The sequence below is a fragment of the Spermophilus citellus genome (genome assembly GCF_964194105.1).
Source record: "Spermophilus citellus genome assembly, chromosome: 11".
In the NCBI taxonomy this organism is placed as follows: Eukaryota; Metazoa; Chordata; class Mammalia; order Rodentia; family Sciuridae; genus Spermophilus; species Spermophilus citellus.
Genome location: NC_138192.1, coordinates 102,929,435 through 102,945,636, shown reverse-complemented (window position 1 = coordinate 102,945,636; position 16,202 = coordinate 102,929,435). Strand labels below are relative to the sequence as shown.

The 16,202-nt window shown below is 36.3% G+C and overlaps 1 protein-coding gene across 4 annotated transcripts in view; it reads left to right on the top strand.

Annotated features, from left to right (window-relative positions):
* ALS2 (alsin Rho guanine nucleotide exchange factor ALS2) overlaps window positions 1-9,925 on the top strand; it is a 75,592-nt gene extending 65,667 nt beyond the window's left edge. For all 4 annotated transcript variants that reach the window (XM_081261106.1, XM_081261105.1, XM_081261103.1 and 1 more), the window contains 8 exons: window positions 273-430; window positions 3,626-3,748; window positions 4,203-4,379; window positions 5,643-5,688; window positions 5,878-5,939; window positions 6,077-6,226; window positions 6,571-6,667; window positions 8,561-9,925. In XM_081261106.1, the coding sequence (XP_081117232.1) occupies window positions 273-430; window positions 3,626-3,748; window positions 4,203-4,379; window positions 5,643-5,688; window positions 5,878-5,939; window positions 6,077-6,226; window positions 6,571-6,667; window positions 8,561-8,599 (852 nt within the window). In that variant the 3' untranslated portion in view covers window positions 8,600-9,925. The remainder of the gene's footprint in view (window positions 1-272; window positions 431-3,625; window positions 3,749-4,202; window positions 4,380-5,642; window positions 5,689-5,877; window positions 5,940-6,076; window positions 6,227-6,570; window positions 6,668-8,560) is intronic.
* Window positions 9,926-16,202: the final 6,277 nt, after the last annotated feature.

Below are 16,202 nucleotides of genomic sequence, written 5' to 3'. Positions count from 1 at the left end.
GTTCCCTATACAGGTGTGCAGTTAGTATCTATCATTTAAAAAAGAAGAGAAAAGATTAGAAACTCCAGCTCTGTATAATTTGGATAGACTTAATACTTTCAGAAAAGTTAAAGTATTTGAATTTTCCTGATCTAAAAAATGACTCCTGACATTTTGAAAATGTTTACTGTTTATGAAATTGCTTATTATTTACTCTTTATGAATTGCTTGTTATTGATTGATCTTGTTATTAATGTGTGTTGACTGACTTCTTTGGTTCTTTTCCTGCTCAGGCCTGTGACACTCCTCTGCACCCTCTGGGCAGACTTGTGGAGACACTGGTTGCAGTATATAGAATGACATATGTGGGCGTGGGAGCCAACCGCCGATTATTGCAGGAGGCTGTAAAGGAGATTAAGTCCTATCTTAAGCGAATCTTCCAGCTGGTGAGGTAAAAGATCTGTTCATTGAAGTCTGAAAGTTAGAGAGTAGTAATGTATATTAATGCCTGGGTATCTTCACCCTAAATCTAGACATTACAACTTTGTGAAGAATAATAAATGTTACCATTTATCTTGGAAATTATTCATCAAAAAAATGATTTTATGCCATAGGTCCTTAAATAGATTAAATAATGAGTTGGGCACAGTGGCACTGCTTGGAAAGCTCACAAATTAAATAAAGCCAGCCTGGGCAACTTAGCAAGACCATGTCTCAAAATAAAATGAAAAGGGCTGAGAATATAGCCCAGTGGTAGAGTGCTTGCTTAACAAATGTAAAGTCCTGGGTTCAACTCCCAGTATGTCAAAAAAGATTTTTCAAAAAAATTTGTTTATTCTATAAACAATAAAAAAATATGAACCTTAGCCATTGTTACTTATTTCCTTTTATGTTTTCTTGCTTATTAAGTGTTTCAGAAGGTTAAAATGAATATTTGTCTGTTTCCAATCCTAGTTGGTATGAAATGTAGTTGTCTTCTTATTTGTATTTAAGTTCTAAACATGCCTCTAAAACCTAACCACAAAATGGATGAGGTTTGACATAAATTTTTGTGCCTGATTATTATTATTTTTTTTGTAGATATACCACATTTTATTTATTCATTCATTTTGATGGACATTTGAGATATTTTCACTTTTTAGCTATAAGGAATTATTTTTTTTTTGTTAAGAATTTTTATTTATTTATTTTTATTTTTTTTTATTGTTGGTCGTTCAAAACATTACATAGTTCTTAATATATCATATTTCACAGTTTGATTCAAGTGGGTTATGAACTCCCATTTTTACCCCGTATACAGATTGCTTTATCACATGTTACACTTCCATTGATTTACATATTGCCATTCTAGTGTCTGATGTATTCTGCTGTCTATCCTATTCTCTACTATCCCCCCTCCCCTCCCCTCCCCTCCCCTCCCCTCTCCTCTTCTCTCTCTACCCCCTCTACTGTAAATCATTTCTTCCACTTGTATTATTCTTCTCTTACCCCTCATTTCCTCTTATATGTAATTTTGTATAACCCTGAGGATCACCTTCCATTTCCATGCAATTTCCCTTCTCTCTCCCTTTCCCTCCCACCTCTCATCCCTGTTTAATGTTAATCTTCTTCTCAAGCTCTTTGTCCCTACTCTGTCCTTAGTTACTCCCCTTATATCAAAGCAGTCATTTGGCATTTGTTTTTTAAGGATTGGCTAGCTTCACTTAGCATAATCTGCTCTAATGCCATCCATTTCCCTCCAAATTCTATGATTTTGTCATTTTTTAATGTAGAGTAATACTCCATTGTGTATAAATGCCACATTTATTTTATCCATTCATCTATTGAAGGGCATCTAGGTTGGTTCCACAATCTTGCTATCGTGAATTGTGCTGCTATGAACATCGATATAGCAGTGTCCCTGTAGCATGCTCTTATTAGGTCTTTAGGGAATAGACCGAGAAGGGGAATAGCTGGGTCAAATGGTGGTTCCATTCCCAGCTTTCCAAGAAATCTCCATACTGCTTTCCAAATTGGCTGCACCAATTTGCAGTCCCACCAACAATGAACAAGTGTACCCTTTTCCCCACATCCTCTCCAGCACTTGTTGTTGTGCCTGATTATTATTAACATATATGATGCCTGTCCATTGACAACAGCATCATATATATTAATTTTTTCAACAAATAATCTGTTGAGTATTTCTGTATGTTACTGACCATTCTATGCTTTGGGGGGAATTTATCAGTGAACATGGCAAAAAAAAAAAAAAAAAAAAAAATCAAAACAAAACAAAAATAAACTGCTCTATGCAAATAAAAAACATGGGATATTGGGATGATTAGCACTTTAGAGAAAAATAAGGAAGGGAATGAGATGGCTAGAGATAAGATGCTGCTATGTTAATAGAAGGTCAGAGAAGCCTAACTAGTTAGGTAATATTTGAACAGAGACTTTGAACAAGGTAAGAAAGTGTTTCAGGTTTTGAGGGAACAGTCTGTCCCACTTAAAAGGTAACTGAGTTGGAACAGGTATAATGGAATGTGCCTTATAATCCAATCAGCTGAGGAGGACAAGGCAGGAGAACCACAAGTTTGAAGCCAGGTTTGTCAATTTAGCAAGACCTTGTCTCAAAAAGTAGAAAGGGCTGGGGATGTAGCTCAGTGTAGAGCACCTCTGGATTGCTCCAGTAAACTACCCCTATACCACCCTCCAAACCCATCGCCAAAATCACTGAGCTGGAAGTGTTTCAGATGACATTAGGTAGATGTGAATAATGAAGATAAATTTCATGATATTTATTAGTTTCCCAACTATAAAATTTGGGCAGAGGAAGAGGCAAGGTATAAAAGTCTACACAAATAGAAATTATCAGGTACTTTTGAAGGGTGGAGATTTAAGTCTATAAAAATAAAGAGGACAATAAACTTATTTATGGTAGAGGCCACAGGCATACGAGAAGTTAGATAAATCTAGGGGGAAAGTCTCCAGAAAACCTAGGGAAAAAACCAAACTCAATAATTTAGTCTCTTGGTCATTTGAAAATTAGCTTTCAGCATCTTCACTTTCAAAATTTACCTTAATTTTGAACAGATAAGTAATATCCACTAGTATTTGCATGTACTCTAAGGATAATGATTTCTGGTCAGAGTTAGTACATAATAACCTCAGATAAGCTTTGCCAAAAGAAATACATACCTTGTATAGATCATAAATTTTCATTTCTTAGTAATTAAGCAGGATAAAAGCACAGCAAATAAAGGTTTTAAAATATTATTAACTGCACTGTTTTGGTTCTAGAGATTTAATTCAGAGGTACTTTACCACTGAGCTATATCTGCAGCCATTTTCGTTTTTTATTTTGAGACAAAGCCTCATTAAGTTGCTGAGGGCCTCGCTAAATTGCCGAGGCTGGCTTTGAACCTGTGATCCTCCTGCCTTGGCTTCCCTAAACTGCTGGGATTATAGGTGTGCACCATTATGTCAGAAACTAGCTGCACTCTGTTTTATTCTGTAGGAAGCATCAGTTAAGAACCTCAAAGAAGTAAAATACTTACTTGATGATAGAGTTTGATTTTATAGGCCTTGAAATGGATTAACTAATGGAACTGTATTTTTACTTTTTGCAGCCACTCAGAGTACAGTTATATTTATTATTCTTTCTTAGGTTCTTATTTCCTGAACTTCCAGAAGAGGGCAGCACAATTCCTCTCTCTGCTCCTCTGCCGTCAGAAAGGAAGTCATTTTGCACAGGAAAGTCGGATTCCAGATCTGAATCACCAGAGCCAGGGTAAATGCAGTTGGGTGAGATAGTGAAGAAAGGGTGTGAGAGCTAGATGATCTTATCCAGAGATTCCTAGATCAGTTTCTTCATTTCTACAATGACATGATTGGGTTAGGAGATCTCTAATAGAACTAAAGACCTGAGGTTCCCCTAAGGTCTTCAGTTCTATTAGCATACCCTAGGAACGAGCAACCACAAATAATACTTACCAAGAATAATCCCAAAGAAAGCAGCCTCAAAGTATAAACATAGTGGATTTTCAGTTAGATTTTGAGTTATTGAGTAGAATTCTTAATTGGACCAAGATGAAGCTCTGGGGCCATAGATGAGTTCCTTCTGTCAATTCTGTATGTAAAGAGGAGAGTAGCATTATAATTTCCTTAAAATTTTCCATTCATACTTTTGACTTTTAGAAACTGCAACTCTCTTTGATTCTATATTTGGTTCTAATATTGTGTAGTTACGTTGTAACAAGTTCTGGATTACTGCTTCCTGTGCTGCTCCCCCGCCTCTACCCACCTCTGTTCATGCTTTATGCTTTGGACAATGATCGAGAGGAAGACATTTACTGGGAATGTGTTCTTCGACTAAACAAGCAGCCAGATATTGCTCTCCTGGGCTTTCTTGGAGTACAGAGGTAAGGACAACAGTTATGAATAGACCCAAAAGGTTTTAATTGAAGCTCTATCATGTTTATCAGGAGTCTGGTACTTCAATATCTAGTTTTACATATATATGACTTGTAGTTTATGTACTTATTTGTATATCTTATTTAGCAATATCGTGATATTTAATATTTCTTATTTCTGAGAGTATTTGGAGATGAGAATGAAACTGTTTATTATCAATGTGATTTTTATTATGTATATATAGGTTAAATATCAGTTATCTTGCTATTTTGTACTTCTTTGAAACAAAATACTTTTTTGGTACCAGGGATTGAACCCAAGGGTACTTCCCCATTGAGTCACATCCCCAGCTCCTCCCAACTCTTTTAAATATATTTTATTTAGAGACAGGTTCTCACTGAGTTGCTTAGATACTCGCTAAATTACTGAGGCTAGCTTTGATCCACCTGCCTCACCAGCCGGGATTTCAGGTGTGCACCCTACACCTAGCTCAAAGACATTTTATATTCATATTCCTCAGAAATAAAAGTAATTGTATTCAGTCTTTGGCATTCTTCCTTTTTTTCTCTTCTGCAATTTGCAATTTAATATTCTGGATATACTTAAAGAAACTTCTGCTGGTCCAGGGGAATGCTAAATAATAATCATTGGCTTTTTTCTCCTGTAGTGATAAAGCTGATCTCTTACCTGTTTCATGATTATATATTGTGCTATCAAAAAAAGTGAATGAACTTTAATTGCACAGTTTTCAACATCCCCCCTCCCATAGTGCAATAACATAGTAATAAGTAAAAATTAGATGAAACTGAATGAAGGAAAGATTTTGGCCAGTACCTATTAGTGCACAGGGTTGTTGAAGTGTAGAATTATAAATCCCGTAGAAATATAATAGAATTTTTTTTTTTTTTTTTTTTTTTTTGTGCCAAGGATTGAACCCAGGGGCACTTAACCACTGAGCTACGTCCCCAGATTATTTTTTATTTTGAGACAGTCTTCTAAATAGCTGAGGCTAGCCTTGAACTTTTAATCCTCCTGCCTTAGCCTCCCAAGCTGCTGTTATAAGAGGAGAAATGCTGGGATAAAAGGCATGTGCCACCATGCCCAGCCCTTAGAAACTCTTAAATCACTTCTGGAATGTGTATTAAAGCTTAGCCAATCGGCAGAAGTTATTTTTAACGAGAACCAGAAAGCTAATACAGCTGTCAACTGTTTTTATGGGGATTTTTCTATCATAGTAACTATATATTAATAATTTATGGATTTCATTCTAGGAAATTTTGGCCAGTGACCTTGTCAATCCTTGGAGAGAGTAAAAAGGTATAGTAGAATTTAGTTTCCTCTGTAAATATGTTTTTCTTTGCCATGAAGGATTCAAGATAGCAAAAAAAAAATTCCATTTTACTTGGATCCGTTACCCACCAGTGAGCTGCACTCTGCCATCAGCAGCACTTATTTTTGTTGAAAAAGACAGCTCTCCTCTCTGACCCTTGTTAATTCATTTTGTAGGTTTTGCCAACCACAAAAGATGCTTGCTTTGCCTCAGCAGTAGAGTGTCTGCAGCAGATCAGGTAATAAGTCTGTGATTTATGGAGAAATCACACAAAGTAGTGGTTAGTTTATTAAGATATTATATTAAGATCTGGTCTTTGCTATATATCTATCTTTGAGAGGATATATTTTTGTTTTGTTTTGTTTCCCACAACAGCACAACATTTACCCCATCAGACAAACTTAAGGTTATCCAGCAGACTTTTGAGGAGATCTCTCAGAGTGTCCTGGCATCGCTGCAGGAAGACTTTTTGTGGTCCATGGATGACTTGTTCCCTGTTTTCTTATATGTGGTGCTACGGGCCAGGTAGCTTATCTTTTCTGATTTTATTACTATTAAATCATTATTTAACGAGTCTTTTTACTTTTGTTGAACTGATGCCAAGAATATGCTCTCTTACCAGGGGGAAAAACAATCCACTCTCTTAATCCATTCCACCATGACATTACCTTTTTTCCTTTTGTTATTGGGGTCCTGGGGGTTGAACACATGGCCTCATACTTGCTAGGCAAGTGTTCTACCGCTGAGCTACATCCCCAGCCTTGGTATTATCTTTTTATTGAGTTGTTCTTTCTCTTCCCATCCTAGATTAAAAAGGAAGATGGACTTGTAAGCAGAAATAACTTAGCATCTTTTTCTCTTTGGAACAGGATTAGGAATTTAGGCTCTGAGGTACATCTCATTGAGGATCTAATGGACCCCTATCTTCAGCATGGGGAACAGGGCATAATGTTCACCACCTTGAAGGTGAGTGTAGGTATTAGTTAATAATAAAAATTGTCCTTCATTTACTATATTATAAACCTGTCATTAACTGTTTTCTTTATAGAAAATTTTTACTGTAAACATTAAATACCTTTAGAAAAGCACATTATTGATATTTAAAAGCATGATAACATTTTGAAGAAAAGTAGGATTAGTCAGTTATTCTTCAGTATACTAAAGCAAATTATTCATTATCCAATGTTCTTTGTAAATTGAACATTTCAAGTGATCATAAATGCTTACATTTATATAAATAACTCTAGAAAAGAAGCAGAGAGGATTCTTAGTGTCCTAAAAAGTATCCAGCAGTAGAACTATGTAATGAAACTAAGGAAAGACACAGAGGCAACATGAAAATAATGAATTTGAATTCCATCTTTTTCTTTCACTTGTATTTACTATAACCAATAGGTTACATGAGGCTCTCTGATCTGGATACCCTCTAGGGATTTATTAGAAGTAATTTTCACTTCCCACCTTGAATTTTTTCTTGGAATTTCGTAGAATTACTCTAAAGTTTATCAGAAGAGCAACAGACAGAATATCTTCAAAAGAAGAGGGAGGAAAAATAGATTCACTCTGTCAGTTAATGGAATATCATGAAATTATAATAATTCAGATGAAATAGTATGTTGCTGTCATAGAAATAAATAATACCTAAGCAATAGCCCCTGTATAGACAGCACTATATTAAAAATTTCTCATGAAAATAGAAGCATCAAAAATGGAAAAGGCAAATAAAAAATGGAAAAGAGAGGAATTATTTAATAAATAATAAAGCTTATTAGCAGTTTGGGGGAAGGGTAGACTAGCAAGTTATAGATGCTTTGGGGTTTAAACAGAAAGGAAGAGAGAAGAAAAACAGGTAAATTGAAATGAAAAAAAACTAGAATTTAATGTCAGATTTCTGACAACTTTTAAAACTTGTAATTAAAACCATTAACATTTCTATTAAACAGACTGAAAAAGGGGGGAAACTAGGAGACACTGGCTGCAAATTGCTTGCATTATTAGTATTTGTTACATGAAGAGTGCCTCTAAACAGAGAACAAGAGACTAAATGAGTGAGTTTAGATGTGGAAAAATGCTCAAACTTGCTGAAAATCTAAGTACTCCTGATTAAACAAGATATCATTTTGTGCTTGCTTAATTAGCAGAAATGTGTCAAAATTATGCCCAGTGCTGATGGCTTTATATTGAAATCATTTCCCACATTGACAATGGGTAAATAGCTGTCATCCTTTGCTGTTATAATTACAATTGCTATAAATTGTTATTAACAGATATGTTGAATCTGACTGGGTAATCTTACTCCTGGGAATTTATCCTAAGGAGTTAAAAAAAGAAAAATGGTATATATTATCTGAACGTGGTGTTCTTTATAGTATGAATTATTCCCAGACCTAGGCACTTTCAGAAACATTGAGGATGTTTCTTTAAAAATAGATTCCTGAGAATTCTGGCTCACTAGATTTGCAATGATACTTAATCTCTGTTTGTTAAATGTCCCAGGTGTTTCTGATGACAGTTGTTCTAGCATACCTTTAAAAGATCAGTATATTCTGCTCAATCATAAATGGTTCATTATGGTATTTCTACTTGATGAAGAATATCATACATCTTGTAAGGAGTTTTTTTGTTTGTTTTAGAATTAGAGGAAAAAATGCAGAATTTTATCTATATTAATTACAACTAGACAAGAAATAGCCATTGTATGGGGGACTTGACAGGAACAGGGAAAAGTGTAAGCAACTGAATTTATTCGGTCACTAGTTTTTAATAAAGGATTTTTCTTTCTTTGGTTACATATTCATTGCTTTGTTTATGTAATTTCTTTAAAAGTAAATTTGAAAATTATTTTGAACTTTTTTCCAGGCATGTTACTACCAGATTCAGCGTGAGAAGCTTAACTAGGCTGCATAATAGCTTGAAAACTGGATTATCATCTACCAAGGGTCACAGCACCATCTGGAATCTTTGTAGTGGTGAAAAAAATGGTGTTGAAAATTGAAAAGGACTGTGTTATTTTGGTTGTTATTTCAGAGCCTTACTACAAACTAGAGCCCTGAGCTCAGGAAAAAAACAAAACAAAACAAAAAAGACTAGTTTAAAGGGAGGATGGAAAAGAAGATAGAAATCAATCAGACCAGTGCTTGGCCTTTGTTAAGTCCCAGAAATTTCATGCATCTATTTGGAAAAAAAAGGATATCCCTTCCTGAAGTGAAGGGTATGTCAGCCATGTGGATTTGTAAGGCAAGTTCTCAGCATCTCTTCTTGCATTAAAGAAGTTAATGATGAATATTTTTGAGTTTCTGGTTTGCCTGAATCCATCTGCAGTTACCCCAGATCTCTTTGCAAGGAGCAGATTGTACTAAAAACTGTAGTAGCCACACCATGCCTTTTTAGATCCTTTCCAATCTTGTGTGTGTTATGCTTCTTTGCTTGGAGAGGGGAAGGAGGAATTTTTGAACTGCAGTTTTAACTTTTTCTAAGCTTTTCCACCAGGATATTTATGATAGGAGAGATTCTATGTAGTGACTACCACATCCTGACCCAAGACACAGAATGAATCTAAATAGGAGCCTTCTGCCTGTTGAGTGAAAGGAACATAGGAATTTTGGTTTTGGTTTTCTCAATATGCTGCAGGAAGTTGAGTACACTGGAATTGAAGCACCACTCAGCTGCTGTGGAACCCTTATTTGTCTATGTGCAAATGCTGTATTCCAAGGCCTGTGACTGGCAGCCCGAAGAGCTTCTGCATACAAGCTGTTGTTTTGGAGCAGGACTGAAGTTTGGGAAATACAGAAGCAAAGAACTGCATCGATCCCCAACCTAGTGTTGTGGTTCTTCCCTATACCTCACACTGAACCCAAGATGGAAAGAAAAAGAATATAAGCTTTGACTGTTTCCATCTCTAAAGTATTGTGGCACCTCATCAGTTTAGTGTTTTCCTTTTTTAAAAAATGTCTTACTGTAAGTTTTTGGTTTACACTGTACCAGTAACACTAGTAGCTGTTTTGGATAACATAGGTGCTCTCCCTCATCTCATCTCCTACCCACTGCGGTGAACATATGGAGTGTCCTGATTTATGTGAAGTGACTCAAGCTGATGTTAATTACTTTTGAAGAAGGATCATGGTTTCTGCTCTACTTTATAATCAAGACAAGTGTTTGTTAAAATACTGTTTTGGAATGTTGGCTTGTAACAGCGATTTTCATAATAAAAAACATTCATCTTTATGAGGTGGTTTATGATTACAGAAGAAATGACACAGGGCAGCCTAAAAATTTAAAAGAAAGCCAGGCTTAAAATTTAAAAGAAACCCAGTATTTCCTCTGCCCACATTGTAATTTATGCCTTTTTGACCTCAGAAGAACTTCTAGGACTTTAGAGATCTCTCTCTTTAAACAAAAACCAATAATTACAGCACCTTTGCTAGCAAAGAACAGATTAACTTTCTGATCCTAAAGATCCTGGGACAAGTCTTAAATCTAGTATTTCTTGGGGGAAAAATGATGTATTTGATAGTTATTGATAGTTACCCTAAATAGATTCATGGAAAGGGTAAGGAATAAAAGTTTGGTGAGAAACATTAGGCATCAGGTAATGATTAGTTGTAATGTTTTCTCAAGGAGCCTTTCCATTTCACCATGCCTTCTATTGGAATGTACACACTTGTAGTAGGAAAGGGACCGGTTCTTAAAGATTTGTCTATGTTAAACACTTTGCATTTCCACTGGGGATTGTTTTGTCTTTCTGAATAACCACACAAATGCCTCATTTGCTGATAAAGACAAATTATTGAATATCTAACTCATTAAGAGACAGGGATAATATGTGGAAATGGACAAAGGATGATATCTCAGTTCTAAGAAAAACATGTTACAATTCATCCTTTTACTTGGAGTCTTGAATGAAACTATCCAAATACTTTAGATTCTTCATTGTATATTTTATTTTCAGATTGCATGTTAAAAGAGACCTGAATTTCCAGTTCTTTTGGGAGAAGCCCTAAATATCCGGGCCAGTATCTATAAATAGAAATACCTAGCATTCACGCAACAGTTGATGGTGATCTTTTACTTGTACCAATGCTCATAGCACCTCTTGGCTGCAGGTATCTGTGATTTGCTCACTTTTCAACAAAGAGTATATGATTTGCTCACTTCTGGAGCTGGTATCCCATCCTAAAACCCCTCCTGTAGTCCCAACGCATTTTCTGACTACAGCTGCCAGAGGTGGTATTTCATAGCTGGGTTAGGCATTGGTAGTTCTCAAAAATAAAAAAGTTAGTTGAAAATGAAAACTACATAAAAATTAAGTGCTTTTGATAAACCATTCTGTGCTCAAAACACAAATGTCTTACGTTCTCAGCTTGTATTTCCCTCTGCAGTGGAGAGATGAAGAAAACTATGTGTTTAATTAGGATAACAGGGCTGGAAAACCTCTTAATAATTGCCATTTGCTCTTCACCCTTTCTTATGTTCTTTGTGTGATATCTTTGTCAAAGTGCTCTTTCCACTGACTATACCCTGTAATATAAATTTTCAAATACCAGAAATACAGTTGACCTCTATCTGTGGATCACATCATGGAGTTGGCCATGGGTGGAAAATATTCAGGAAAAAACATTGCATCTGTACTGAACATGTACAGATTTTGTTTTTCCTTGTCGTTATTTCCTAAACAATACAGTATAATAACCTCATAGCATTTGTGTTGTGTTGGATACTATAAGAAACCTAGAGATGATTTACAGTAGTGCATAGGTTATGTGCAAGTACTGTGCTGTCTTATAAAAGGAACTTGAGCATCTGCAGACTTGCATATTAGCAGGCAGCCCCGGAACTAATGCCCTCATGGATATTGCTGGGTTCCCTACTGTAGCTCCAATCTGAGAATCAAGCATGGGCGCACTAATTGTTACAGACCAGAAGGAGCTGTTTTTGATGGTGCTCTCTCTTTATTACTGGCAGAAGAGTCCCATTGTTTTCCCAACAGAACATGAGAAAATAAGGCTAATGGGGTTAGTTTACTCCAGGTGCCTACAGGGTTTTTGCTTTTTTTTTTTTTCATTAAAATAAAAAATGCCACCTTCTGTTGTAGATTGTTATTCTGAAATCGTTAACAAAAATTGTGTTGTGTGTGTGTGTGTGTGTATGTTAACTTGTGACAATGTAAGAAGATACTAGGTAAAGGTTGAAAATTATATAAATTAGATGTTTAGTCTAAGGAATATTTTAAGATTTGTGGCAGGGGAAGCTTATGAGTTCATGGTTAGGCTAGGTTAGGTCTGTGTGTGGATTAAATCAAAGAGGATGTGCAGAGGTTTTATTTAGAGCAGTGAGGTGACTTTGGCAGCTAATAGCCCATAGTATTTTCCACCCAAGGTTTTGTCTGCATAGGAGCAACATTGCATGTTCAGTCTTACAGGTAAGATACTACAAATAATCCTCAGTTACCAGAGATCCCTCCTATAACTGTCTAGCATGTCTGTCCTTTTTAATAGCTAAAATATCATTCTGGATAATCTAATTCAAATAGTTGAATTTCAGAGCAACTCAAATATGGAGAATTCTATGACTTTGGAAGAAGAGGTTCTGCTTTGAGAAACCATTTCTTTTAATATGGAATAATGGACTGTCATGGAGTTTGAGTAAAACTGAGCATTTATCCCAGTCCTATACAGTGGCATTTTGGAAGCCAGTCGTTATCATAGGGACCATTTCTCATTAAGTCTTCAAGTGTTTTTTTTGTTGTTGTTTTCAGTGTTTGTCAGCTAAAAAGCATTATTTTTAAAAACAGGATAAAAGGGGTAATAGGTTGGATCATTGAATAGTAGTTAGTGCATTTTAGAAAGCTAATAGAAATAATTTTAAAATAATATTTAAGACAAATGCCTTAGGAGTCAGCGACAGTACTGCAGCTTCTAAATCCATGACAAGAGAACTGGTTATTCATGTGTTACTTAATCACCCAGAATTGCATGTGGCTGGGGCTACTATTTTTTTTTTAAAGTCAGTGTCCTTATCTGGAAATAAAAGTGTTGTATTTTATTTTCTCTAAGATGCCCATTGGCCCAGTTTTTGAAGTCTGATAGGACAAAAGGTTAAGGTCAGTATATCCAGGCACTTGCCTTGTCAGCTGCTGCCTCACAGCTCAGAATACATTCATATCAGAAATCAGTCTCCAGTGCCCTTATCTACTGAATGAGTAGGCCTCATTCAGTGTGTTATCATTTAGGCATTAAATATGGAAGAAATGTGGTCCATCTTGTGTGCAAACAACATTGGCTTATTTAATCTGTGCTGTTTTACCAAGGACAATGATTTGTGGGACATGCTGGGCTAACAGGTTTTAAGAGGTTGCCTGGTGTCAGCCCCATCTGTCTGCTCTGACTTTTGCCTATCTGGCAGGCCCTCCCTTTCCCTTTCCAATATACCTACTCTGTGGATTTTGGGGGGAAAAAAAAAAAAAAAAGCAGAACATGGGAAAAGGCCCAGTTTAACCTGGCTGGGCTGGATCTAGAGTGGAGTGGGCAAAGGAAAGGCACAACAATGTCAGGTTTTGGTGAAATCTAGTAAAATACTTCAGTGTGACTGGAGAAGAATGTGTATAGGAAAGCAGCTGAAAATTCTGTGCAAATTTCCGAGCTGTTCTCACTGCTGTAGAATTTAGAGACAATGTAATAATGATCTTTTTATCTTTTAGATTTCCTGCTCAACCCCATAATTGATTTAGTATCGAGACAGTGGTTTGTGACCCAATCAGATTCAATACCCCAGTCTTAAACAGCTAATTTTAAATGCTGCTGCTTCTTTTTTAAAAATATTTATTCTTAAGTTTTAGATGGACACAATATCTTTATTTTACATTTATGTGGTGCTGAGGATCCAACCTAGTGCCTCTTGCATGCTAGGTGAGTGCTCTACCACTGAGCCACAACCCCAGCCCATTAAATGCTTCTTTTAAAAAATCCTAATTTATTCTTTTTTATCCTACTATAAGAAATATTATCATTGCCCTACCCACATATATCACCTCAATGCTTTCCATTCTGGTGTACTCTGTCTGGGCCAACTGCTAGCACCTATCCTTGCTATCTGAAAGTCCACCTGGAGCAGGCTGGAAAGGCCAGAAGAAATGCTCTCAGGAATGGCCCTCAACCAAGGACCTGCAGCAACATTGGTATTTAAATACCTCCATTCCTGTGTTCCTTCTTACCCCATGGGATTACCATCCAATTGCCACTCACAGTATTTACTCACTTGATCACACTTTTAATGACTTGTTTTTCTTCCCTGCCTTTATACCCTACTCCTCTATGGGAATTTCCTGGGGTCCCTTTATAAATACATTATCTACCCTATAGTCCTTGCTCATTGATCTGGGGGAACTCAACCAACATACCTACTCATGAGTTTTGAAAAAAAAATTGCATATAATTCCCTAATAATAATTAAAAGGATAGTTGATCAAGCTGGGAATGGTGGAACAGACCTGTAATCCCAGCAACTCTGGAGGCTGAGGCAGGAAGATCACAAATTCAAAGCCAGCCTCAGCAAATTAGTGAGCCCTAAGTAACTCACCGAGACACTGTCTCAAAATAAATAAAAAGGGTTGGGAATAGCTGAGTGATTAAAGTGTTCCCGGGTTCAATCCCAGTACTCTTCCACCAAAAAAAAAAAAAAAAAAAAAGAATTGATCATAAGACATTGTATATTTCAATATGTAAATATGTGACTTCTCTACATCAAAAGTTAAAAGAAACTTACAAATGTTTGAACATACACAAAAATCTCCTCAAGGGATTTGGCAGTTTTGAATACAGGCACAGATGCAGCCTGATACTGATAGGCTGTAGTGATTTCCTGGGTACCACACGCAGCATTACCATTAGTGACATGATTTTCTGAATTGGTGGACAGCTTGGTAAAGTTTAAAGCAAAACCAAGTAAATTCATTCCTCAATTACGGTGGTACCACTCCATCCAATCAATATGCAAAATCTTTTGTACTTACATGTAATAAAAAGTTGGGTTCTAGATTCAGATAATTATAGTTCTTTTTGTTTTTTCCAGTAGGACATTTGAAAATTCCATGGGGCCTAAGATGATTCCCTGTTATGTAGGGCAATTTCTAAGAAATTTTCTTGAAGAGCAGTATGCACATTCCCTCTGTCTTTGTTTTCCTAATCCTTTCCAGTCCTGCTGGCTGAAATGTAGACTTGATGGCTGGGGCTTCAGCCACCATGTTGGAGCCCATAGATGAGAACAATGTCACACATAGGGTGGGGATTGGGAGCTGGAAGTAGCCTGTTCCCTAAGGACTTTGTGGAGCTAGACTGCCCTGCCAATCCTGGATTGTCTCTGCCTCTGAACTCACTTTGTGTTTCTCTTTCTCAAAACCAAACCCACCTAAAGCAATATAGAAAATAAGCATTTCAAGTAAGTTGTTAAAGATTAGTATTGAATCTGGTAGGGCTCTCTAGAATTTAAATAGATCGTGGGGTTGAGTCAGGAAGGTTATAGGAAAAAAAAATCATTATCATGTTGTTTGTAAATTCTAAGAGTCTGCCTCAGCAGCAATCCATCACACATGGATTCAGTTAAGTCTTCTAACAGCAATTGTACAATTGTGACTAGTTATTATTTTTTTATGAAGAACCGTAAGGTGCACATACATACAAGCAGTCAGGCCAGGGGAGACCCTTTTGAGCTTTGAAAGATAGGTAAAATTAATGAGGCAAATCAGTGGAAGATATATATAACATTGTAACTTGCTTTTAAAAAGCAGAGGGATAGTGGGAATACTTTTTGAAATAGTAGTTTTCTCCTTCCCACTGCTGGTGATGGTTAATTTGCTATGGGGCAAGACTAGGTTTTATTTACTTATTTATTAGTAATTTTTCTTTGTTCTTTTTTTTAAAGTTTTTTTTAAGAGAGAGAGAATTTTTATTTTATTTTTTTTTTAGAGAGAGAGAGAAAGAGAGAGAGAGAGAGAGAAAGAAAGAGAGAGAGAGAGAATTTTTAATATTTATTTTTCAGTCCTCGGCGGACACAACATCCCTGTTTGTATGTGGTGCTGAGGATTGAACTTGGGCCGCATGCATGCCAGGCCAGCGCGCTACCGCTTGAGCCACATCCCCAGCCCCTCTTTGTTCTTTTTAGATATCCATGACAGTAGAGTGCATTCTGATGTATTATATATATATGGAGTATAACTTATTCTAATTAGGATCTCATTCTTGTGGTTGTACGTGATGTGGAGTTAACTGTTCATGTATTCATATATGAACATAGGAAAGTTATGTCCAATTCATTCCACTGTCTTTAAGACTGCATTTTATTTGATGTGTACCCCAGTGTGTGGCACAATGCCTAGTGTGCTTTATAAATGCCGTTGAAAATATATTTCTGCAGGCTGAGTGTGTGGCCAGTGTGATTGCATGAACTCTGAGTTGTTTATGATCTGCTTCCTAGGTCCCACCTCTCTTTGGAAGCTCTGGCAGGAAGG